Here is a 26,190-nt window from a genome sequence, read left to right on the forward strand (position 1 = left end):
GGATCCCATCAGTCAACACACCTGGCATCTATCCCTGCACCCAGGCTTCCAACCAGCTTTTCTGAGGCTCATGGTAAAATCTGAGCGGGTGGCCAAGGAGCACCAGGTATTTGAAATGAGGCTCTAACATGAAAGAAGATTCTAACATGAAGAAGACTTGTTAGAAGAAGACTTCTAACAGGAAGGCTCTAACATGAAAGGAGACCAAAGCAGACAAATAGACAAAAGGAACAATGCAGGGAGCAAAGAAAACAGAAGAAAAACCTTTGCTCTCATGAAAGTGAACATCCTTATAGTTGTACGAAGAAACGTGGAGGAAAATGCCAGGAGAAACTCACAGATTTGAGTGTGGTCGCCTTTGGGGGTGGGCTTTGTGAGTGGGGCAGGGCATGACTTCCTTTCCCTTAGTATTAGCCGTGTGGTATTATAATTAGGTAACTTTTAAAATAGAACATGAATCTTAGATCTTTATCCAGCAGAAATCGTGGCCTGCTCTTGTCTCTTGCTGCCCTTCCAGCCTCTCCCCGGCCAGAGGTAGTTATTTCCCTTATGGAGATCGAGGATTCTCCCACAATTAATTAATCAATTAGTTCAACACACAATTATTAAGCACCGATAATTGCCAACCCTGAGGCAGCTAGTTTAGGCAGGAAAATCCTGCTGACCAGAGACATCTTTCAATATCATTCAATTTACTTGTAATGAATGAAGTGGGAGGCCTTTTAGCTCAGATGTCTCCTGCACACATAAGTCAGACAGCGAGGAGCTGAGAGGGGGGCTGAGCGGGGGGCAAGGAAGGACAGCGAGAGGAGTGGGTGTGTGAGGAGAGCGGCAGGGAAAAGCTACTCAGAGGAGGGGCCCCTCTTCCTCCTGGAGGAGGTGGGGGAGCCCGGGTGTGGCAGGGGCCTGCATTTCTCACTGCACCCCGCAAGCTTAGGGATTCTTGAGGGAAGAGAGGAGTCTTTCTGGCCGTCCTCTGAGTCGTCCTCTGCAGCCCTGGGGTGGACAAGGATACTCTGACCCTGAGAAACCATTCTGAGCCTTCTCGGGGGTGGGGAGCGCTTATGCCTCCCATCTCCCTCTTGCGGAGCACTGTGAGGCCCTCACGTACACACACACACACACACACACACACACACACACACACCACAAGACCAAGGCCCTGAGGAGCCCAGTGGGAAAGTTTGGAGCACAGCATGCTTCCTTCCAACATTTCGTGGGGGAATCATGGATCCTTGTGAATGAATGCTTGATATTCCCCAACTGCAGGCAACCCAGGTCTCTAACCCCTACACCCCTCCTTGGGCTTGAGCTCCTCCATCAGACTGGGAACTCCTAATGGGGGTGATCACATCCCCTGCCACCACGTCCATCTGCAGTGCCTGCTCTCACCAAGCTACTCACACCTGGTTTCTCTCCTCTGAAAGTCTGAGGGCTCAGAAAAAGAGGAAATAATTCCCCAGGCTCTTTGCAAAGCCGTCCACTGGAATGGGCTCAGCACAGCTGGGCAAGTGAAGGGTCCCGTGGGCACCCTCAGGGCCTGGTGGCAGGAATCCCCGGGGGCGGGGGGGTGCTGGAGGGCCAGGCTCCTGGCAGCTCCTCTCCAGCTCTGCACAACGCCTCGGTTCCTTGGGGAGCTGCACTGTGTGAGTTAGCAACTGTGGTCTTTAGATCTGATTGTGGCACCCAGATAACGCAAACAGGGGCCAAAGGCAAGTGAGGCCATGGAGGAGGAAAAAGGGAGGACCCTTCTGCCCAGCACCCTCTCCTTGGCCCCAACCCTCTCCGGGAGGGGCCTCCAGCACCGGGACTCTGCATACCCGAGGGGTATTAATAATTCATACAAATCGGCAAGTTAAATGCTGTGTCAAAAATAGAAATGCAATCGTCTACAATAAAATTAAAAACATAAAGTCCCCAAATCCAAAGCTTCTATTGACAGTTTCCTGTCTTCTGGAGGAAACAAAGCTCTCACTGTGCTGGGGACAAAAACAAATCTCTCCATGTGTTGGCTTCCTCCCTTCCCCAGCTTCGATCCCCGGCCTCCGTCAGTCTCTCCAGAGGCCTCTACAGGCTCCGGGCCTGTTCTCTGGGACCACGTCCTGATCGTCTTGATCTGACCTCACTGCCTGCCGCTGGGCCTCGGAGGGTGCTGGGATTCTGGAAGCTGGCCGCCGATAAGAAGGCGTTTCCAGAGCGTGGGTCAGGCGGGAGAGGTGGGCGGGTGTGGGAGAGGTGGCAGCAGCCCCTTTGTCTCCTCAGAAGAGACAGAGAGACAGACAGACAGACAGACGGACACCAAGGGTTGGGATTCAGGAGTCAGGAGACCTGGATTCTAGCTCCACCTCCCTCCTAACCAGCAGTGTGGCCTTGGGCAGGTCCCTTACCCTCTCTGGGCCTCACCTGAGAAAGGAAGGCATTAATAGACGTGGTGCTCAACCCCTTTTAAAGCCGAGCGGCCCTGTTTTTATGAGAAGTCTCCCCTCGAACCTCAACAGAGAAAGCGCGCATAGATTAAAATGGAGAAGTGGGAGTGTGTGGGCGCCCGAGTCCTAATTATTGGGCTCCCGCCCCGACTCTCACCCCCAAGAAACCCAAGGATTCTGTGAAACACAGAAGGAACGCCTATGGTCTCGATCAATTATCTCCAAATGCAGAGCTGCAGGCACAGTTGGCTGCCGCGGAACCAGCTGGGAGCTTATTAAAAATTGAGTTCACTGGGCCCCAGAAGGTCTCTGGTGGAGCCTGGGAATCTGCGTTTAACACAGGCCCCGCGACTCTAGTGTGCAGCCCGGTTTGGGTGCTGCTGGGCCAGATGATCCCCCAGGTCCTTTCCCGCCCTAAAAGACTCTGGCCAACCTGTGCCTGTGTCAATGGGCCCTGCAGGCGTCCCTCCTGTCTGCCCCGTGACCTAGACGGGCACAGCCTCCTGAAATGTTCTGCTCCTGCTCAGCAGCCCTGTCCTCTGGGGCTTTGCAAAGCTTCAGACCCCAGGATGAGGCCCCCAGCTGTCACTGAGCTTCCCCCAAACAGGAACGTCAGTGACTCGCTGCTTCTGAGGAGCGTGGGTCTATGGACAGGGAGGAGGGGCACGGGCATGTGGGGCATTTGGCTAAAAGGCGGCTGTGGATTGTCTGTGGCATCCAGATAACACAAACACGTGCAGAGCACTTGCATTTTCAAGGCACTTTGGACATGCACTGCCTCCTCTGAGCCTCTGCCAGCCACGGCAGCTAAGGAGGGCAGGGCTGCCTGTTGTTATACCCATTTTGCAGATGGGAAGGCAGAGACCAGAGTACCCGAGGGTTTTTATAGGGACAGCATTGAACGTGAGACCTAAATTTAGGCCTGTGAAATTATAAATCCCACCGCCTTCCCACAAGGGTGGTTCCCAGACATGAGACCTGGATTGCTTGAGGCTGCATCAGAATCACCTGGAGCACTTGTTAAAACGCAGATTCTTGAGTCCACAGAATCAGAATGTGTGTGTGTGTGTGAATGTAGCGGTTGGAGGCTGGGAACTTGAAGTTCTGCAAATGCAGGTGATCCATACCCTGCTGTCTCCCTACCTCTTCCATCCGTACACCATGCCCTTTCTGCCACTTCTGGCCCAGAACCCAAGGCAGCTCAAGTGAGTACCTATGCCCAAACAGAGCCCATCTATGAGAAGAATTCAACAGCTTATCACGTGATGGACCACAGATTCAGAGAAGTTAAGTCACTTGCCCCGGGACACACAGCACTTACATCATAGACCTGGGATTCAAAGCTGTGTCCAAGGCAGTGTCTAATGATCCTATGACTATAAATAGGAGGGAGGCTATTTAGGGTGGGAGTGGAATTTAGCCCTCCAGGGTGTTAGTGAATGACATTCGGACCTCTTACAGTACCCCACCCGGGCCCACTTACCGTCCAGCCTGGGGGGCAGGCACACTCGCCAGTGATGTGGTGGCAGGTGCCCCCATTCTGGCAGGGGCAGCGCAGCTCACAGTGAGCCCCGTGGCTCCCAGGTGGGCACAGCTCCTCGCAGCTGCATGGGGAAGAAGAGGTGTTAGATGCAGCAGCACCAGTGCTGGGCCCAGTGCTGCCAGTCCCAACGCTCCAGGGCTCCCTAGGAATTAGTGTACTAGGCACAGGTCATCTGCGATGCAGTTCTGCTTCTTGCCAGGAGGGGGAAGCAGGGCTCAGACATAATGAACTGGACTGTGTGCTTGGGCCAGGACCTGTGGGAGGGCGTAAGTGCTTTCAGTGTAAACACAGTGAGGAAGGCTTCCCTAAGGAGACCTTCCACTTGGGCCTTGAAGTTGAAGCTCGTTTCACTGGGAGAATGGAAGGGCATGGCAGGCGGAAGAACAGCATCGGCACAGACACAGAAGTGGCCATGGATCCTGCCTTCAAGAGTTTGCCCAGATTCAGAGAGAGGGAGAATCTGGGGCACACCCCAGGCCAGGCTCTGGAAGGCTCCCAGTGACCACGACAGGCTCATGTGTAGGAATGGCCATGGGGTCGTGGCCTTGGGTCTTAGTCCAGTGGCCCTGGCCTCTGGCTGGAGCTAGCCCTGCAGCTGGCCAGACATGGTGGCAGGGACCACCCTCAATCAGGATCTAGGGCTTCAATGAGTGTGTGTGTGTGTTTGTGTGTGTGTGTGTGTGAGAGAGAGAGAGAGAGAGAGAGAGAGAGAGAGAGAGAGAGAGAGACTTCAATCTTGCCTCTGAGTGTGTCTCAACAAAGCAGTCTTAGAGGTCCCCTGACAATACAGACTCTCCAGGGAGCCAGACTCTCTATTTGGGGTCTGAGGGAAGGACGTAGGGGAGAGGAACAGGCAGAGTAAGCTACCCAAATCTATGCGTGGTATCTGGCCAGGGCCCTCACCTCTGGTTTAAGTGGCCTGGAAGCGCCAGGACCCAGGTGAGCAGAGGCATGTGGGTTATGATCAGAAGAGAATCACAAGGCAAGGTCTGGGCCCTGACCAGCAAGGGACTCCTGGGAGGAGTGTAGTGAGCTCCTCTGGCCGTGGGAGCGCCCGCCCTTCCATGCATAGTCCCAGCTTACACCATTTACCCCATGGCGTGAGCAAGGTCTGGGCATTTAGCCTCTGCAGATTTAGGCTGAGAGACCAGGATATTTTACAGCCAGGACTATCCCGGCCTTCCAGCTGTTAACCACCACCCTGCCCACCTGCAAGGAGCATGTGGATACCATGCAGCTGCCAACAGGTCAGCGGGACCCGCCCCCCTCCCCCACCCTGCTGCCACTTGACTCACTAGACACCGGTGTAACCAGGAGCGCAGAGGCACTCGCCGGTGCGCGGGTCACAGCTGGCGCCGTGGCGGCACTGGCAGGGCAGCTGGCAGCCCTTGCCGTGGGTGCCGGGCGCGCAGAGCTCCTCGCAGCGCCAGCCGCGGAAGCCAGGGGCACACACGCAGGCTCCGGTGATGGGGTTGCACAGGGCGCCGTTCTGGCACTGGCACCGGTTGCTGCAATGGGGGCCCCAGTGGTCGCTGTCGCAGCCTGCAAGAGAGGAGCGGGTCAGGGTGAGGGCCCAGTGGACTCTCCTTGGGATGGTGGCAGGGGAACAAAGCCGAAGTGGCCTTCCATCTCTGCTTCCCTCTCCCCCAATAGGCGGCAGCGAGGGGGTATCTGCTGGAAGCTTTAGCACCTTCTAGCCTCCATCAGCTCTTCCCCAAGCCAGCAGAATAATCAGTCACACAGGCTAAGAAGTTGACTTCTTCAACGCTTCTCCCAGTCCCAACCAGCCCGTTCCAACCAATGCCCCCGAAGCCCCTCTCCTGTATCGACCTTCTAGAACTGCCCACAGGGGACCTCCCTCTGCCTTTGCTAAACTCTTCTCATTGGCGTTCTCTGTTCCTCTCCGCCAGGCCCTTTTTTAGGGTCTGCTACTCCTCTTCTCTGTGGCCCTCCTCCTCTGGGGGACCTCCCCAGCCCTGTTTCCCTCTCGTTCCGAGACTCGTTAGTTTTCTCACCTCTTGCACCTCACCTTCTATGAACATGTCTTCTAACTTCCTGCCCCTCCCCTGGCTCCATCTTTCAGTCACCCCTCCCATCTCTCTCTCCCGCTGCTTTTTCCGATCAATACTGCCTACACCCCTGGTTGCTTCATCTTCAGTTCAATTTCATTACTTTTCAGGCAGCCAACTTCAGAAGGAACAGGAAAAAGAAATGTTTCCCTGCGAGGTGACAGACAGCCTTCAAGATCGTTATATGTAATTAAATGTTTCAAAGCGTGATATCTGAGCCAGCTTTGCAGACATTCACTCGATAGCTGTGAAAAGGAGCTGAATAGCAGAGCCCCAAGCAGGTCACCCAGCCTGCTGCCACTGCCCACTCTACTCCTCAGCTGGGGCACACAACAACAAGATGTCCTCAAACTCTCGCCTCATTCACTCAAATCCTGGAGTAGAGATGAATGTGGAGTTCAGGCATGGACAGGCACAAACAACGGTCAATGGAGGGGAAGGTTGTCCTAGCAAAGGAGGACAGGCAAGACTTCCTGGGAGAGGAGGCATCGGAAATGAGCTGTAACAGGTGTCTCACTTGCCTGCCTTATCGTGGTGACCAGCTGTCCCAGTTTCAGCAATGAAAGCGCCGTATCCTAAGAAACCCTCAGCCCTGGGCAACTGGAATGGCTGGTCACCCTATTGCCTGGAGACAATGAGGTGGGTAATTGACCTTTGTGCTCCAGTGATTCTAGGGTTCAGACTCAGAGCAGAAACTGGGCATGTGAGTGGGATTGGGGCAGCTCAGTATGAGCAAATAGACAGCGGCACTCAAGTATTGGGCATGTACAAGAGCACAAGGTTCTTCAAGCCACTGAGTGGATCTTTGGGGACTACCAACCCCCCTGCATGAACCTGCTACCTGATGACTAGGGTCAAGTGATCAATGTCATGAATCCTGTCCATCATCCTTTAGTACAGTGGTTCTCAATCTTGGCTGCACATTAGAATCACCTGGGAATCTTTTAAAAATCCTGATTTCTTTGTTACTAATGATGAGGCCCAGAAATCAGGATTTTAAAAAGATTCCCAGGTGATTCTAATGTGCAGCCAATCAGGATTTTAAAAAGATTCCCAGGTGATTCTAATGTGCAGCCAAGGTTGAGAACCACTGCTCTAGTAGGTGGAACCATGTGGAGAGCGACTACAGTGTTTGGACAGGTTATGGTCCGAACTTGTGGTCCCACATGGCTAAGTGATATAAGCTGCGGGAGGTGCAGCAAGTAAACAAAGCTTGATCAGGTGCATGTAATTGAGTAGACTGGAAACCCAGGAGAATGTTGTAACCATCTTGACCTATGCCCTTACTTTGCCTCGTGGAATCTGGCTATAAAATAATAACTCGGCTTGCAGGCCATGGCACTGTCTCTCTCCATCAGAGAGGACAGCGTCCGACCCAGCTTTCTTCTCTTATCTGTCTTTTCTTAATCCTTCACTGCCCCCTCTCAGGCTCACCGAACCTGGCTGTGCTGGCGGGGCACATATGTCTGAGTATGGGGAACAGGGGCCTGAGTTCAGGTTCACCCATGGCCTTGCCGGCGTGGCACACATGGTGCCCAACGTGGGGCCTGAGTTCGGGGGAACTAAAACTGCAAGGTGAAAGGAGGCTCCCTTGAGGCATGTGCAGAAAGTAAAAGTAAAGTGAAAGTAGGGTAGGGAGCAAGGTTTGGTAGTCGCTGGGTGTAAAACATGGGAAATTCAGGATCTCAGGAAGGGGATCCCTAAAACAATGAAGCAATTTAACGTAAGGTTTTTTAGGAACTGTAAAGCAAAGGATGGAAGTCCTGGTCAGCGGGATGTTTAGAGCCAGGCCAGGGCATTTTGTTAAGGACTGTCTGTGGTTGCCGACCTCAATATGAGTTTTGACTGTTGGATGACCTGATAGCTCCCTGGGACTTGGGGTCTGTGTGGGACGCCAGACCCGGAGTTGGAGGTGTCCAGCTCTGCAGGACCGAGGGCTGCTGGCTGCCGGGAGAGGACTCCATGCAGCAGCGGCTGCAGAAGCTGAGGAAGGGACCAGACTTCCACCGGCGACGGGGCTGACTGGGACTGGTGCCGGCTCAGTCCCAAAGCCAACCGTCCAAGCAGCCTGATCCTCAGAATCCAGGGGCGACGACATCTCTGAGAGGAGCCAGAGCAAGGTCAGCAGCCTGAATGCCGAGGCCATCCCGAGAGGCTCGCCGGCCTGCGGCGGCTGTGCGGCCTCCTCATGGAGGGGACGGAGAAGCGGCACCGGCAGCTGGAGGAGGTGCCGGGGACCCAGAGAAGCTCCTTGTTCCTCAGTTCAAAAGACTGAGAGTTGCGAGGCAGAAGATCTACGCAAGGGACTGAGGTACCAACATGGGGTCAGCTGAAGAAGTTAGCAGCAGATGGTAGAAAAGCAAGGAGTGGAAGCTACTCCCTCAACCATGTTTCTGGCTATGCTAGCGTTGGTAAGCTGCCAGTGTTTTGTAAAGTCTTTGTGCAGCCAAATCTGAGGACTCTGAGTAGATATCTACCAGTAGCAAAAGAAACTTGAACATGTCTGTAGTTTGATTTCTCTATTGCTGTGTTGCATTGGCATTGTTTTGTTACTGTTTTGTTAAGAGTCAGAGTTTTGTTCTCTCTCGTTGCTGTATTACATTAACATTACTGTGTTGGTTGTTTTGTCAATAGCTAGAGTTTTGTTCTTGATGTTTTGGTTATGCTGCATATTTGCCTACAGCTTTTGATGATGTAAATGAAAGTGTTTAAAAACAGAAAGAAGAAAAAAGAGGGAGTTGTGGATAGCGGCCACAGTGTTTGCACAGGTTATGGCCCGAACCTGTGGTCCCACGTGGCTAAGTGATAGAAGCTGCGGGAGGTGCAGAAAGGAAACACAACTTGATCAGGTGCATGTAATTGAGTAGATTCGAAACCCAGGAGATCATTGTAACCATCTTGACCACGCCCTTACTTTGCCTCATGGAATCTGGCTATAAAATAAAGACTCGGCAGGCTGTGGCACTGTCTCTCTCCATCAGAGGGGGCAGCGTCCCACCCAGGCCCAGCTTTCTTCTCTTGTCTGTCTTTTCTTAATCCTTCACTGCCCCCTCTCAGGCTCACCGAACCTGGCTGTGCTGGCGTGGCACAGAACCATGCTAGGCCCCGTATCCTAATCACCCTATTTTGTTTTATCCCTTCTTTATCTGTGCCCCAAATATTCACACATACAAGCTGAGCTGCCAAGTTATGAGTGAACATCACCGTCTATTTTCCACCCGGCACTGCTGTGAATGAGGCATAAATCAAGTACAATAGCCAAAGGAGTTTTGAGAAAGAAGAGCAAAGCTGCAGGCATCATGCTTCCTGATGTCAAGCTATATTACAAGCTACAGTCATCCAAACAGTACGGTATTGGCTTAAAAACAGACACATAGGTCAGTAGGACAGAATAGAGAGCTCCGAAATAAACCCACACATATATGGTCAACTCATTTACAACAACGGAGCCAAGAACATACAATGGGGAAAGAACAGTTTTTCAATACATGGAGCTGGGAAAGCTGGACAGGCACATGCAGAAAACAAAAACTGGGCCACTATCTTACACATAAATTAAAATTAACTCAAAATAGAGTAAATATTTGAACGTAAGACTTAAAACCATAAAACTCCTAAAAGAAAACATGGGCAGTAGGTAAGCTCCTTTATCATGAGTCTTAGCAATGATATTTTTGGATTTGATACTAAAAGCAAAGGCAACAAAAGCAAAAATAAGTAAATGGGACTACATAAGACTAAAACGCTTCTGCACAGCAAAAGAAACAAAAAAAGACAACCTACCAAATGGGAGAAAATATTTGTAAACCATTTATCTGACAAGGATTAATATCCAAAATATATAAACTCATACATCTCAATAGCAAAAAGCAGACAATGTGATTAAAAACGAAACCGATGGTGGTGGCTTTGACTAAGGTAGTAGCCATTGGGATGGACGGAAGGGGACAAGAGTCCAGCTGCATTTATGAGGTTGAAGCAGCAAGGACTTTGTGATTGACAGGGTGCTTAGGGAAGGAAGAGGGAGAGGGCCTGTCACCCCAGCTCTGGTTTAGACTGTTGGGTGGATATTTGTATCACATTCTTTACAGGAAACACAAGGGGAAGAGGAAATAATTGAGGGAAGCAGAAGGTTATTTTTGGTCATTGTCTAAGGGACATCTAAGGTGGCATTCAAAACCCACTCACCACCAACTGATGCACTAACACTTGTGTGCTTTCGTTCTTCTACTTGTCCATCCAAAAAAGATTTAGCAAGGACCTGCTAGTGCCCTTTTGGAGTGTGCAGTCTAGTGGGGACCGAGCCACCGGAGCAGCCTGTATGGTGCACCGCGAAAGTGCAATCATAAGGGCAGTCAGGGCATTTGAGAAGCTCACGTAAGCCTGACAACATGGGTGCTCAGACCACAGACTGGGTGAGTGTGTGTGCATATGCACGCGTACAGGTTTGTGTCCTTGTGTGTGTATGTGTGTTCTACAGGGCTCCTGAAAGATAAGCAGGGAGCGTACTATGTGTCACAGTAGAAAACCAAGGGGACAAACAGACTAAAAAGTGTAGACTAAAAAGCAAGCAACTTGGCAGCCATGAATATAGGGGCGGATAGCCCCTCGTATCCAATTTAAAATATTCCCATTAAGGAGTGTGTAATCCATTTCACAGACATCCCCTCCCCCTTCCACACAGCGATTAAATGAAAAAAGGTTTGAGTTAACAGCGATGAGCTTCAGTTATCTAGAAAATCCACTTACAAACACCTCATCCCCCCCGCAATGACAGAAATGAGGCAGAGCTGCAGTGAGTCAATTATCAACCCTGTTGAAGGTGAATAAAAACTATCATTATTAAAATTACAACAGAATTTTGCCTTCTTTCACAGATAATCACAAACTCTTCCCAATTTGGCTTTGGAATGGTCCTCACACACTTTTTTTTTTCTTTCTGTCACAGATGCTCCTTCCTAATTACACTTGGCTTTGGCTGATTTTTCAAGTGGCTGTATCTTCTCGGGCAGCTAGTGAGGGCTTGAGGGGCACGCAGAAGTGTGAGGCCCGGCTTGTTCTGTTCCTGGGAGCTGGCCACTCCCCCGCTCCCCAGCCAGTGGCTCTCCCTGCTGACCTCTTCAGACTGTGGGGCCCAGGCCCAGTGTGCTCTGGGCTCCCCACGAGGGGGAGCGGCTTCACTCCCTCTCCACAGACAAGCTTTTACATTTGTACCTGCAGTGGAAACACACCAGGCCATGAGATAAAGGGGTCCAATACGTTTTCTCCTTTAGTAATTCTCAGAACAGCCCATTTGTAGGGGGCGCTATTATTCTCCCCATTTTGCAGATCAGGAAACTGAGGCCCAGTGAGGTTAAATAGCGTATCCAAGGTTACACAGTTAGGGAGGGAGTGGGTGTCTGGGCTCCTAACCCCTGCTTCCTACTGGGTGTGGTCTGGTGTGGATGGAGAGGGAACTTGGGATGTTGGCCGCCAGCCGGGCTTAAACAGCCACCTTGGATAATTCACAGAGAGATGAGAAGGCACAGAGACTCATCTGCCAGGGGTTGGTTTATGTGTGAATGGTGGTCATAGGCCCAGGTTTTCCACGACTGGCCCAATTTCACGTAATTTTATTCTCTTCAGTTAAAGTAATTTATCTATTTAGAATACTTTCCACGTGATGAAATATATCTAACACATATTTTGTCATTTTAATCATTTCTAAGTGTATGGTGAATTCAGTGGCATTCATTACATTCACAGTGCCGTGCAACGATCACCACTATTTCCAAAACTTTTCCATCACCCCAGACGGGAACTCTGGAGCCATAAGCAATAACTCCCCATCCCTTCCTCCCTTCTGGTGACCTCTATCTACTTCCTGTCTCTATGAATTTGCCTATTCTGGAGATTGCTGTAAGCGGAGTCATACAATATTAGTCTTTTGTGTCTGGAATCTTTCACTAGCATAACGTTTTTAAGGGGCATCACGTTGTAGCATATGTTAGCACTTTATTCCTTTTTGTTGCTGCACAGTAATCTATCGTGTAAATACGCCGCATTTTGTTTCTCTGTTCATCTCTTGATGGACACGTGAGTTGTTTTACCTTTTTGGCTATTGCGAATGCTGCTGCTATGAACTTAGTGTACCAAATAACTATTTATTAAAGGCACAACTATGTTTCTATGCCTTTATTGAGGTTCTTGATTAGGAACAACTTGGCTGAACATTGTTTCTTTTGTCACCACTTCTATTCGGTGCCTGGTGTCAGAGCTCCTCCATTAATTAGCCTGCGGTTACTGTGGGTTGCAGTGGGGGCTGGAGTGAGTTCTTGTTTGTACTGTCCCTGCCCCCACACGCACACACAGCTGCACACAGCGTCCCACCCAGAGCTGGGCACAGGCAGCGTGTGAGCAGTGCTGACAAGGGTGGTCCTTCTCCAGTGGCCCAGGAGCCCCTCCCAGCTGCCGAGGATGTGCTCCCGCAGGCAGTGGTTCTCAGCCTGGCTGCTCATTAGCATCACCCTGGAGGTTATAAACTACACTCGGCCTGAGCGTCACCCCTGGAACTTCTGATTTAATTATTCTGGGGCCCTGGAGCCCATTACAGGCCCTTAAAACATTCAGTCAGTGAGAACTACTGTCCTTCTGATAACCTGTGTTCTCATGGGTCCTCTCAGGGGGATGAGCAGGAAGACGTTGGCTGGGGGGGGTTGGGGGGTGAGAGAGATGGATGGTTCCTCCCATTCCACAAATGGGAATCCTGAGTCTCAGTGAAGAGGAGGAGGAGGGGGAGAGGTGCAGGTGAAGAAGAGAGGGAGGAGGAGCCGCTGAAGAGAAGGTCAAGGGTTAGGAAAGAAGCTGGAATCCACTGACACTGAGCTGCCCCAGCCAGTACTAGAGCCTGACCAACCCCGCACCGCCCCCCTCCCCTGCCCCCTTTAGCAACAGAAAGGCTTAACATGGTCCCCTGAGTCTGTTCCCCATGGTCCCCATGGTCCCCGTGCCCCCATCCATCCCAAGAAGAAGTAGGGGAGCTGACAGGTCATGGGATTGCTCCCAAGTTTACAAAGCAGCAGGCATGGAGGCAGAGATGGAACAGCAGCCACCAGAAGCCATTCCAGCTGATAAATAAAGTGACTTTCCAGTGAGTGAAGCCATTTGTCAACTGACTGGCCCCGACAAAAGCACAGGCAAATTCTCAGAGGTTGAGCCCCTTCATGCTTTCCAGACCCAACTTGCAATTCTGAGGGAGAATCAAAGGGTGGGTCACAGCCAATGCTTTGCAATCCTGGCAGCCCCCACCTCCTCTCGCTGGGCCTCTGTCTTCACATCTGTAAAATGGGGGAGGGGTCATTAGCTTGCCATAGGTCAGTGGTTCTCAACCTTCCTAATGCCGCGACCCTTTCATACAGTTCCTCATGTTGTGGTGACCCCCAACCATAAAATTATTTTCGTTGCTACTTCATAACTGTAATTTTGCTACTGTTATGAATCGTAATGTAAATATCTGATATGCAGGATGTATTTTCATTGTTACAAATTGAACATAATTAAAGCATAGTGATTAATCACAAAAACAATATGTAATTATATGTGTGTTTTCCGATGGTCTTAGACGACCCCTGTGAAAGGGTCGTTCAACCCCCAAAGGGGTCGCGACCCACAGGTTGAGAACCGCTGTCATAGGTGATCCCTACAGTACCTCACAATAAAGAACTATGCTCTCCACGTGTCAGTGGTGTCCTCATTAAGAAACACCAGTAGGGCTCTGGACGGAAGGCTCAGTTGGTTGGAGTGTTGCCCTTACACCAGAAAGTTGAGGGTTTGATTCCCAGTCAGGGCACATACCTAGGTTGTGGGTTTGATCCCCAGTCGGGGCACATACTGGAGGCAACAAATTGATGTTTCTCTCCCACATCAAAGTTTCTCTCTCCTCCCCCTTCCTCTCGCTCTAAAATCAAAAAAACATATCCTTGGGTGAGGATTAAAAAAGGAAGAGAAAACACCTGTAGATAAATGCTGGGGTCGCTCCCCATTCTGACTGAGACTCTATCCTCCGTTGCTAAATGTCCCCACTTGAGAAACAGGCCAGAGGGGACGGGGTAGGAGATGTGCTTGTCCTTTTGTGGAGAAGAAAAATCTGAGGTGGTTACCCAGGCTCTGAATTGAGCCATGGCTCAGCTCCCTATCTTTCCCCCACTTAGATGGCTGGAATTAAATATTAATAGACCAAGGTGCTGTAGATTAAAACCCAAATCTCCTGACACAGTCCCTAAGCCTAGAAGATGCTGACAGCACAGGATTATAATGATGTATCATTAGCTCCCAGTGATCTATTTATTACACTTGTTACTTCCTCTGTGTTATTTAATCACACTCTCTATATCTCCTTTTGAGCTCTGCGGGGAGGCAGGATTCACAGGGGCTGCGTGGAGTTCGGACGGCCCCTCCTTGGTTCATGGTGTCCTAGGAGGACAGGGATGGAGGGTTATACACCCACATGCAGGAGGAACCCCCAACCCTGTGAGCTGTGTTCTCACCTGGGTTATATTATTTAATTCTCTTACCGACCCTGTGCCATTTATTCAGACCTTGCTTGGTTCCAAAAAGGATTTGAGGCAAACCATCTGAGGCGATGATGATCCCATTTTTCAACTGAGAAAACTGAGTTTCAGAGACATGGGATACCTAAATAGACTTTCTCAACCTTGGCACGACAGGCATTGTGGCTAGAAAATTCTTGGTTGTGGGGCTGTCCTGTGCATTGTATAATTTTAGCAGCATGCCTGGCCTCTGCTTCCTCGATGCCAGCAGCGCCTTCCCCTCCACAATTGTTACAGCCCAAAATGTCTCCAGATACTGACAAATGTGTCCTTTGGGACAAAATTGCTGCTGATTGCAAAAGTCAGAGTTGAGAGCCAGAGAATGGTTTTCTTAGTCCTAGGTTTTACAGGTCATCTCATGTACCCACCCAGCCCATACACACATTTTACAAGTCAAGAAACTGGCTCAGAGAGGCTGAGTGACTTGCCTGTGGCCACACAGCCAATGCACTGAAAAGCCAGATTTGAAATTAGCTGGCCATGTCAACCTAAGGCTCTTTCCAGTCCCCACACCAGCTTTGGGAGATGAGTCAGGCTCATTTACTTGCTTGCCAAGCAATTACTGAACACCTACTAGGTTCTAGATCAGCGGTTCTCAACCTGTGCGTCGCGACCCCTTTGGCGGTCGAATGACCCTTTCACAGGGGTCGCCTAAGACCATCCTGCATATCAGATTATTTACATTATGATTCATAACAGTAGCAACATTACAGTTATGAAGTAGCAACGAAAATAATTTTATGGTTGGGTCACAATATGAGGAACTGTATTTAAAGGGCCAGAAGGTTGAGAACCACTGTTCTAGATGCTGAGAAGCCCACAGTCGGTTTGAGAAACACACACAAAAAGGGAAATGTTGACCCATCAGAACCTGGGATGACTGGAGGGGTGCTGGGAAAGCTGCTGCTGGGGCAGCTACAACTAGGAAGAGTGCCCCACTGTCAGGCCAGGGGTCAGGAGGCCCCCGGAGCTGGCAAGGTCTCAGGGTAACCGGGCTGGAGAAGGGAACAAAGCCAGTGGGTACATCAAAATGCCCGGAACAAAGTCAGTCGCTTCAGCTCATTACTTTCCTCAACCCCATCTTCACAGCTTTGACTGTAGCTCCAGGCAACCAAGTCCATTTTAACCAGACATTACGCCATCAAACTATCAGGAGGGAGCGAGGAGGCTCAGCAACTCCGTTTCATCAGAGCCCTGCATCTCTCTGTGGCTGGATGCATCTGAGTCTGCCTGCCAACCCATCCTCAGCACTGCATTCCTCAGGGTCTGCAGAGATCCCTTATTAGAATGGACATGTGTGTGTGTGTGTGTGTGTGTGTGTGTGTGTGTGTTGGGGGGGGGTAATCAGTCACATTATGAAGCATTATCAGCCATTAACACCCCAGTTATCTGTTAATATCCGAGCAGCAATGAGCAGACCTGGGAGCCAGATTAGGAAGTGGGTGCGTGCATGTTCGTTAAGCTGCTTTTGGAGAGAGGAGAGGGGGCCTGTTCTGGATGTAGAATGCCACAGTATTGTGTGGACAGATAATGGGAAAGAAAATTGGGGGTTAGTTCCTTTGCAGTACCTCACTTGTTCAATTCAAGCCACGACTCCTAGGGTAGCTGCAAACATCCCCACTTGACCGAGGAAGGAACCAAGGTTAGGGGTGGCAGGTGACTGACCCACGATCCCACAGCCAGTGTGAGCTCTGGCCTGTTTCTCAGCCAGGGATATCTAACAGCAGAGCCTCAACCCGCAGCATCAGAGCAGCCCTGGGACACTGGGGTTTGTTCACACCCAGGCTCTCCTTGTACAAGAGGATGGCGGGGCCCAGAGAGGGTGGGTGGTCCCAGGCGTCAGTGAGAGGCAGGAAGGGTGACTGCAGGACCCCAGTGAGGTCTCTGGCCATGCGGAGCAGAGGCGTTGGTGTGCACCCCACAGGTACCCTCCCTTCTAAAGCCCAAGCTGGAACTCACTGCTACCCCTCCAGCCTCAACACCTCCGCCCTCTGCTGCTCCCGTCTCTGGGATAAAAGTACCTCAGTGACCCCAGCACCTCTGTCTCGCACACATCAGCTATGGGGTCAGTGAGGCCGAGGGCGAGGGACAAGCTTGGGACCCAGGGGCCGGCCAGTGTTAGTCTATCCTCAGCTGCTCAACCCTCTCCCCCAACAGGCTTTTAATGAGGGCCCAGCTCCCGGCTGCCCAGCTCCCTCTGATCTGTCTGCATCACTGCCTTTGAAGCTTCCCAGCCCCAAAGACCATTTATCTCCACAATTTGCCTAGAAAGCCTCATAAATCATGTCTGTGCACAGAGGAATTACCTCTTTGGAGAGCCTTTCAAAGGCAGGCGGCAAAGACAACACAGACCTGCCAGGGGCCCACTTCATCGGCCCTGCACGCTGCCCAGCAGGGCCCGTCCCTCACTTTCCTATGCAAGGGAAACGGGTGGAGCTCTGCAGTATGGGGGTGAGACCCCCACGTGTGGGCTCTGAGGGAAGTGAACTCACAGTCCAAGTGGAAAAGGACATGGGAAGGTCGTGGGGCCCAAGCCCATTTCCTGTGAGGAGTGAACTCCTTTGACAGCCTTGTCCACCAGTTTCCTACCGTTCCACGCCCCTCTGACTTTCTTCAAACGGTGAGGTCTGGTCTGGTGGAAAGAGCCTCTCTCTGGCTCTGTCACCGGCCTTGGGCAAGGCAGCACCCTTCCAGGCCTCAGCGTCCCCTTGGCAAAGAGACTGGATTAGCTCACATGAGCGGATGTACGTTGTGACTCGCTGCGTCCAAAGAGGTCCTATACCTTGGTTGGGGGTTGGGGCCATGTAGAGGGGCCCACAGAGCATTTTTATTCTTGTTAATTCTCACTGGAGGATATTTTTTCCATTGAGTTTTAGAGAAAGTGGAAGGGATTGGGGGGTGGGGAGAGAGAGAGAGAGAAACATCAATGCAAAGAGACACATCCATTGGTTGCCTTCCAATTGATGCAACCCAGGTACATGTCCTTGACTGGGAATTAGACCCTCAACCTTTCCCAACGCTGGAACCACTGAGCCATACCTGCCAGAACCCGCAGGGCATTTTAGAGCTCAAGCTTGGCTCACCTGTTGCCCTGCTCCTGACGCAGCCGGGCCCTCACTAGGTGGGAGGGAGGAGAGAGGGAGGAAGGCGTTGTGTTGAAGCTGCTCCTGTAGCTCATTTAGCAGGTCACCAGCACTGGGTGTGTGTGTGGGGGAGGGTGGGGGGCGGTGGGTAAAGCAAGTTGTGATCTGGGCCAGGGTAGCCTGAAGAGTCATGTATAGAGCCAGCTAGGGCAAGGGGGTGAGCCAGGGGCAGGGTGACCCGGACCCTCCGCCCAGAGGCCTGGTGGAAGGCTGTTCTCACAGCAGGTGCACCAGCGCCTCCGCTGTCCCAGCGAAAGGGATTCACACCTGAGTCACGTGTGCTTTCGGGACAGGCACTTCCTGGAGCTGACGGGTGCTCCCAGTGCTTTGGATCAGCGCGGTGGCATTTACTGAGAACTGCTTGGTTGTAAGGTGCAGACTGAGTGGGGCTGAGAAAGGGTGGAGGGGCCTGGTAGGTCCCAGGGGCAGAGAGTGATTAAAGTCAGGCACATGCGTGGCCGCCTGGGGTCACGTGAGACACTGTGAGATGTGCTTGCTGGAGGTGGAAGTGCGCTGGGAAATTGGGTGCGGTGGGGAAGGGGTTCATCTGCCCAGGAGGGCCTTGTGCAAGAAATGGGGTTTGATTTAGGCTCTAAAAAGAGGGATAGGATTCAGCAAGTGGGAACGCAAGGGGAAGGCAATCTGACTGGACCAGAAGCAAAGGCAAGGGAGGGCGAATTCCGGATGGAAAGCCACCGGGAAGGAGGGTGTACAGAGCCCTGGCGGGGTGCCTGGGAAGCGGCTGAGGGCTTTGATTCCCTGAAGGGAGGCGAGGCCACTGCTTCTCAAACTGCCCGAGGGGAAGGACCAGGTTTTTTGTTTTGTTTGTTTTCCAGTCCAACACGGACAGATACGTGGTCTTGACGGAGCATGACTCCTATGCAGGTCACACTGTGTGACACTCACCATGGGGCTCTGACAACACCCACGCTCGGCTGTGCCCTGGTCAGCAGCTGAGTCCACCAACCATGGGCTTGTCTGTCAGCAATGTCCAAGCTCAGAGGCACAGACTCAGGGATGTGGAGAACAGCAAACCCAAAGGGGGAAGCAAAGTGTTGAATCTCAGGGCACATGTGTGAGCTCTGAATTTCTGCTCACAGCCAGCCACTGAATTACAGGCATAAAAAGAATTTTTACAACAAAACAACAGATTTAGGTTTGCCTCACTTTATACAGTCATTCTTCCAAGTTCTTGTACAATTAAATTGCTATTTGGAATAACCCTGTTTATCTGTATACTTTTGAGCTTCCAAAGCAGTGGTTCTCAACCTTCCAAATGCCGCGACCCTTTAATACAATTCCTCATTGCAATCTGACTGGACCAGAAGCAAAGGCAAGGGAGGGCGATATACAGTTGTGGTGATCCCCAATTTCATTGTTACAAATTGAACATAATTAAAGCATAGTGATTAATCACAAAAACAATATGTAATTATATATGTGTTTTCCGAAGGTCTTAGGTGACCCCTGTGAAAGGGTCGTTCGACCCCCAAAGGGATCGCGACCCACAGGTTGAGAACAGCTATTCCAAAGCATCTCTATGCTTATAGGTCATTAAAACAAAGATTGGCATTCCCATTGCTCAGACGGATAGACTGAGGCCCAGAGAAGTGAAGTGGCTTGTCCAAGGCCATTGGTAGTAGGAGAGTTGAGACTCTAGGTATTGAGGCTCTGATCCCACCCACCATTCTCCATGGCACTGTTTCCCCGGTGGGGTCACTTAACGCAGGGCCCGCCTCTCAGCAGGACACTGTATCTCTGGTATTTGGGTTCCATGCTCAACTCTGTCTAGCTAGTTGTGTCATTTGTGAAACGGTCCATTTATCTCTGTACAAGGAGGGACTCTGAGAGCAACTCCTAGCTGGACCTGCCAGTCAGAGGACACTCTATCCATCACTGCTGGGCGAGGACCTCTGATTGCCCTACAGAGAGGAGGCCTGAGGGTGAGTGACAAATAGCTTTCCCATCTATTGAGAATTATTATCAAAGGACAAGGACCTCCTGGGATCTGCTAAGGTTGAAGCCAAGGAAAGACACTTGTGCTGCAGCAGTAGGAGGTCTGATTAGCTGTCCATTTGTTCATTGGCTCCATAAAGCTTTATTGAATATCTACTATGTGTCAGGTACTGGAGATCAAGTGGGAAATAAAGGTAACAGCCCAACAGCATAAATAAACAATAAGCAAATATAGACCTTTATTCTGGCCTCTGCTCAAATGACACCTCCTCAGAGTCGCGTTGGGCCACCCTTTCTAAGTTCTTTTTCCCTTTCCACTGGCTTTACCTTTTCTTTCTAGAATTCATTCTCTCTGATATCATATAATCACTGTATTATATATATTATTTTTTATCCTTTTCTTTATTGTCTGGGACTCCCACTAGAATGCCAACTCCACGAGAGCAGGAGATTTATTTTATTCACTGCTGTACCCTCAGTGCCTAGAACAGTGTCTGGCATATCTATACTAGATGCTCAATAAATGTTTGCTGAACAAGTGAATAAATTAACCGTAAATATGTCAGTGTATGAAGGTTCAAATAAGTGCTTCATAGAAAACAATGAGAGGGGCTTCCTTTCAATTGGGAAATCAAGGAAGGCCTCTCTGAGGTGGTGACATTTATGCTGAGAGTTGAAGGATGAGAAGGAGGCAGCCATGGGAAGAGCAGGAAGTAAGCGCCTTCCAGGTGAAACAGGGGTGTGGGCAAACATCCTGAGGTAGGGACAGGCGGGCAGAGTCAAGGCACCGAAGAGGGCAGAGAGCTGGGACACTGTGAGAGCAACGAGAGAGGGAAAGGGCTCTGTATGAGGTAGACGGGGCCAGATCACATGTGGCCGTGGCAGGGAGCTGGGCTTTACTGTTAAGAGCAATGGAAAGCTCTTGATGTGTTTACTGGGACTCGATGAGAGCAATGAAGCAGGACTTCCCTGTGAGCAGGACTGACAACCCCGGACGAGGAGGTGCGCAGTCCCTCTCTGCAGCCCATCATCATCCTGTGGACCAGGACGTCCAGACTTAGAAGGAGCTAGAGCGAGGGGAGAGCGTAAGCATGAGACAGAGCCCTTCCACTGCTCAGGTTGGCACGTAGCACTGCCTGGTGCCAGGGAGATGCCTTTCCCCTCCTCCTGTGCCAGGCAGGAGACACTGGGGGAGGGGGCATGAGGGGAAGGAGACTCGGACAGGGCAGCTGAGTGCACACAGCACCCAGGAGATTCAGGGGAAGGTGCTGACAGTTGTACACAAGCTGAGATCTCATAGATTACCTGCCCCCCAAGAGAGGTGGGGGCTTGCCAAATATAGTTCCCTTGTTGTGATTTACATCTCTGGATGCCAAGCAGCAACTCCTGAAGCTTGTCACACCCCATCCATCCCTAAATGTGGGTGCTGATTTGCCAGCCCTTGGAGAGGTGAGAGGGCCGGTCACAGCAGTGGTGGCTCCCGCTGTGCAGCTGAGAGCCCTGTGAAGGAGACTTGGGGTGTGGGGAAGGCCAGGGCCGCTCTGGGATGGATCACCAGCCAGTTACCCAGCTGAGACCACCACCAGCACATGAGCAAACGGGGCAGGTTAGCGACCCTTCGGATTTCTGACGACCACAGGTGTGGCCTGCAGTGGGCAGAGCAGGCAGCCTCGTGAGGCAGGACACCACATTTTATGCTCTGGAGCAGCGGTCGCCAACCTTTCGGACCTTGCGGACCACCGGTTGGCGACTGCTGCTCTGGAGCCCCCCCTTGAGCTCTTAGGGGCCTGGGACTTCAGAGGGAATCTAACGAGCTTCACTCAGCAGAAGCGGCCCAGGCCTCGGCTGGGGGACACTCGGCCTCCTCCGGAGCTCTCCTTGTCCTCCACGCCGGAGTCACTCCTAAGGTCCTGCAGCGCCCACAGCACGGAGGGGCTTCTCTAGCTCCTGAGACCCCCCTGATCCACTGAGGCTCAGATTAAATGCCTCCTCCTTAGAGCAGCTTTCAGGACGCTTCCTGCTTCCCACTTCATTCTAAATTCAGTGTGCCCCCCCCCCAAAAAAAATAATAAAATAAATTCAGTGTGCCCACTACTTTTTTTTTTTTTTTTTTTTTTTTTTTGCCTTGTATTGAGGTGGATGCTCGCTCACCAGTCAGGACCCCGAGCTTTGAAATCATTGGTACCTGCTTCGAATCCATCTCTGCCCCTTGCTACCTGTGTGACCTTGGCCACATAAATCACCCCCTGAGGTCTAGCTTCCTCATCTCGCCTATCAAAAGGGGCTCTTGTGTGCCTTAGAACGTTGTCTGCAGGATACAGTACAAACGTATCTGATTCAGTGATTCTCAGGTAAGAGGGACTCAGTACTATTCAACAAACTTGAAGAAAATGTAGAGAGAAATCAATGAATAAATGAAGCCATCGATCTAGGCATCATGCCATGTGCAAGGGTGAAGTCATCAGGTAGCTGAATTATCAGCTGGATTAGTAAGAGGTCATTACCCTCATCACCCGGCTATAAGCTTCTCCAGGGAGGGACTTGGTGTGAGCTTTCCCAAGGGCAGAGCCTGTGGTGGTCCCACGGGTGAGGGAGGGGGGACACAGGGCAACTGGGGCTTCATGCTCCTGGACCTCTGAGGGACACGGAAGGCACTGCCTGAGGTTTCCCAGCCCATTCACCTCTCCCTGGCCCGGTTGAGGGCACCTGCATTCGCTCTCCCTCTGTGTACTGTGCCCCTGGCAGAGTCGCAGGCCTTTGTTGCAGGCAGCCTTTGGGGTGCAGGGGGGAGGCCTGAGCGGTCTGGGGAATCAATAGCGTTTGCTATAGGGACCAAGTCTGTTTTGTTCCCCGCTGTATACACAAGGCCGAACATGCTGTCTTTTATGTATTGGATGCTCAATATTAATGTTTGTTGATTCAATGAATAATTCACCAATGAACTCTATATGAGAAATAAACAGAGAGGCTGGGAATAAAAAGATGCCATGGCTTCTGCCCTCAAGTCTTCAAGACCTGGGGTGGGGATGAAGGGGACACAGTGACACATGAAAAAGACAAAGGGAAAGTCACACTGGCAGTGAAGGCACTAATGCCCAGGGAGGAAGACCCTGTGAACTTGAAGTACTCAGAAGAGGGGTGGCCCCTGGGGTTGGGAAGACTTTAAGGAGGAGGTGGGACTTGCCTGAAGGAAGACTGGACGGAGGCATAAGGGAGAAGAGTCAGGGAGGCTTGAGAGAGCAGCACAAGCACAGGCCTGGAAGCGGGAGTGGCATCACAGGTGTGTAGGAGTCTCTGGCTAGAGTCTCTAATCTCTCTCACCCGCTCAGGGTTAGAGTTGGGGGTGGGGGACAGAGATCTAGCCCCAGAATGCTCACAAGAGAAGGGAACTCAGGGCACGTCTAGGGAAAGTCAGGATTGGGAACAGCTTGGGGCAGTGTGTACAGGTGGCTGTGTGTGGAAAAGGTCCCTGTGGGGCCACTGGAGTCCCCACACCCATCCTCAACCCCCATAAAACTTCCTCTATGTCTATCTGCACAGCACACAACATGAACTTCTGCACACAGAGTCCTGCCTCACGGCAACGTGTACCAGCCCTGTTTGCTGGTCTAAGAGAAGACAGAGGGATAAAGAGGTGCCTAGACACTGAGGAAGAAGGGACAATCCCGCAGGCTGGAGTGACATCAGACCTCACGCCCCAGCACTCCAGAGCCCAGCAGGGGATACTGTCACTTCCAAGAATCAGCTTCCCTGGAACCTGAAGTACTGCCAAGGCGGCTGCTTCCCCTGATGTCTCTGTTTCTCTACCTGCCTCCATTTCCATCTTTGCTGCCTCTCTCTCCGCTCTCACCCCCTTTTCCTCTGTCCTACCTTTCTTTCTCATCTCCCTCCCTCAATGGCTGGGACCCAAGGGCATTGGGTGGGAGGTCTTAGTGAGGCTGCCTTCCAGGATGTGCTGAAGATGTGTGGGAGGGTGGTCCAGGGGCCCTCTGAACTGGATTGGTGAGCCAAAAGGGGTCCCGGTGGACCTCCCAATGTGTAGAGTTTTCTTTTCTTTTCCTTTTAAAGCATTTCATTTCCAAAGGAAGCCAGGCCCGAGTGATGGGAGCAGGATAAACTCAGGAGCACAATCAAAATCCCTTTGAACCTGGGCTGAGCGCTCTGTGGTCCTCTCCTGTTCAGGGTCCAGGGCTGGGGAACCCTTGAAGCCTAACTGGCAGCTAATTGAATACTGGGAGGGGCAGTGCAAAGGGGGCTGAGAGCAAGTTGTTTGGGATTGGGCGAGCACAGCTCTTTTCAACTCAATGTAAAAAGCAGATCTATTAAGGGTTTTCTTGCCTGCATCTTAGTGGGGAGACAGGCTGCTGTTGCTTAATGAGCTCATGGCTCAAGCTGTCGCCAGCTGGGGAGCTCACGGAGGATTTCAAAGTAAAGTTAACACTGTAGTTAGTTCTAGCTAGCTACCTGTCATCACTAAGGCTCAGGGGAGAAAGAATGATCTTAATAATATGAGCAAACAGAAGGCAGGCGCCTCAGCAGAGATCTGCATGTGAGGGTGAAGGTGGGGTCCGGTCACTCACAAAGCCCAGGAGAGCCCCAGACAAGTTTTTCCCTTATGGTTCAATGTGGACCAAGGAGAGCTTAGAAGGCACCGCTATGGGGTCCTGGCTGGAGCCTGAGCCGGACATTAAGGAACAGGAATTCAGAGCATGACAACGGAGGCCTGGGTTCAAACCCTGATTCTGTAGCGTGATCTTGGGAAGTTACTAAGACTGTTGGTGCCTCAGTTTCCCCAACTGTAAAATGAAAATGATAGCACCTTCCTGGGAGGTTAGTTATCGTCATTAAATGCTATTGCGCAGTGCTTAGCACTGCGCCAAGCACGTGCCAGATGGACAATGAATCGTAGCAGTTATGATTATGAAGGGCCAGGGCTGAGTAAACTATTTGTAGGACTCAGAGTTAAGAATCCCATAGGTGACTCACAGGGAATGAAGAGGATGACATAATCACCAAGTATTAGAGCTGCCGACACCTTAGCATTCAGCTAGCCCCGTCCTCCCCTTCTGTGGGTGAAGAATCAGAGGGAAAGTGGGTTCAAGGTCACATGGTGAACTAGGGGAGACGCTGAGCCTGGAGCAGGTCTCTGGGAGTCCAGGGCTACTTTGAGAACAGCACCTGCGCTAAACTGCAGATGCAAGCTGGAAACGAATAGTGCAGCCCAGCTGACGTGGCTCACTGGTTAAGCTTCGACCTATGGACAAGGGGTTCGATTCCTGGTTGGGGAATATGCCCAGGTTGTGTGCTCGGTCCCCAGTGTAGGGAGTGTAGGAGGCAGCCAATCAATGATTCTCATCATTGATGTTTCTATCTCTTTCTCCCTCTCCCTTCTTCTCTAAAACCAATAAAAAAAATTTTTTTTAAGTAAATGAGTAGTGCAAACACTCCCCTTCGCTTGCATTTTCCCTGCCATGTGAGAGTTGGTGATGGTGGTTTCCCTTATTTTCCTCATGTCTCATGAAAACAAATTTTCTATCCATAGGAGTGACTGATGGAGGGTGGGGAGATGGTGGCTCAGCATAAGCCTTTAGGGCCTGAGAGTTGTCTGCTATCTGCCAAATATCCCAATAGTACCCGGAGAAAGAGAAGCCATGAGTGGCTGTAGTTTGTTGTAACGAGTCTCCAAACCAGTGCCCCACTTCTCCTGTCTTTCCCCACCTCACCTCTGCCTAACTTCCAGAATGATCTTTCTAAATCACCAAGCTGATGAGGTCATTGCCCTGCGTAGAGCCCTTCCATGGCTCCACAGTGATTCGAGGTTCAAGTCCAGATGCATGGGGACTGGCATGCAGAGCCCTCCACACGCAGGCCCACTCTTCCCACTGCCCAGTCCCTCCAGGCACCCTTCATGCCCAGGCTCCCAGTAGACCCTGCCTTCGAGTGCCCCTGCTCCATCACCCAGAGGGCTGCTCCACTCAATTCCATTCTCAGCTCCCATAAGGAAGTCCATTTAATTTACTTTATTATTCAGTTATCTTTACCATGACTCAAATTTCTCATGTGGGAAATAAGGGGTAAGCCAAGGAGCTCTTCCAAATATGATTTACCTGATATTTCCACCCGCACCAGAGGGTGACCTGACTGAGTTGAGATGGAGAGCTAAAAAGGCAGTTGAACAACCCAAAAGGCCTATAAAAGGGATATACTAATCCATATCCCACTCCACATCAAAACCTCGGATAAAATTAAAGAGAAGATAATGGCCATGAAGAGCTCAGGACAGCCACTGAGATCTTCAGTCAAGTCCCCCCTCCAGGTCTTGATTTCCTCATCTGCTAAACGGGAAAGGAAGTCTCCAGGAACCCTTTTTGGCTCTAGCATAACTTTCTGGGTTGCAAGATCTTAACAATCATACAGATGAGCTGTGGGGGGGGGGGGGCGCGTGGGGAGGAGAGGGAGCAGGAG

General features: G+C 51.2%; 1 protein-coding gene across 4 annotated transcripts in view; it reads right to left on the minus strand.

The window, feature by feature from the left end:
- The window catches only part of MEGF11 (multiple EGF like domains 11), a 233,210-nt gene that overhangs the window by 69,838 nt on the left and 137,182 nt on the right, over positions 1–26,190 (minus strand). For all 4 annotated transcript variants that reach the window (XM_036305423.1, XM_036305400.1, XM_036305416.1 and 1 more), the window contains exons 5-6: positions 5,265–5,511; positions 3,910–4,030 (exon numbers count right to left, since the gene is read on the minus strand). In XM_036305423.1, coding sequence (XP_036161316.1) covers positions 3,910–4,030; positions 5,265–5,511 — 368 coding nt within the window. The remainder of the gene's footprint in view (positions 1–3,909; positions 4,031–5,264; positions 5,512–26,190) is intronic.

This window comes from Myotis myotis, unplaced genomic scaffold (assembly GCF_014108235.1).
Source record: "Myotis myotis isolate mMyoMyo1 unplaced genomic scaffold, mMyoMyo1.p scaffold_m19_p_1, whole genome shotgun sequence".
Classification (NCBI taxonomy): Eukaryota; Metazoa; Chordata; class Mammalia; order Chiroptera; family Vespertilionidae; genus Myotis; species Myotis myotis.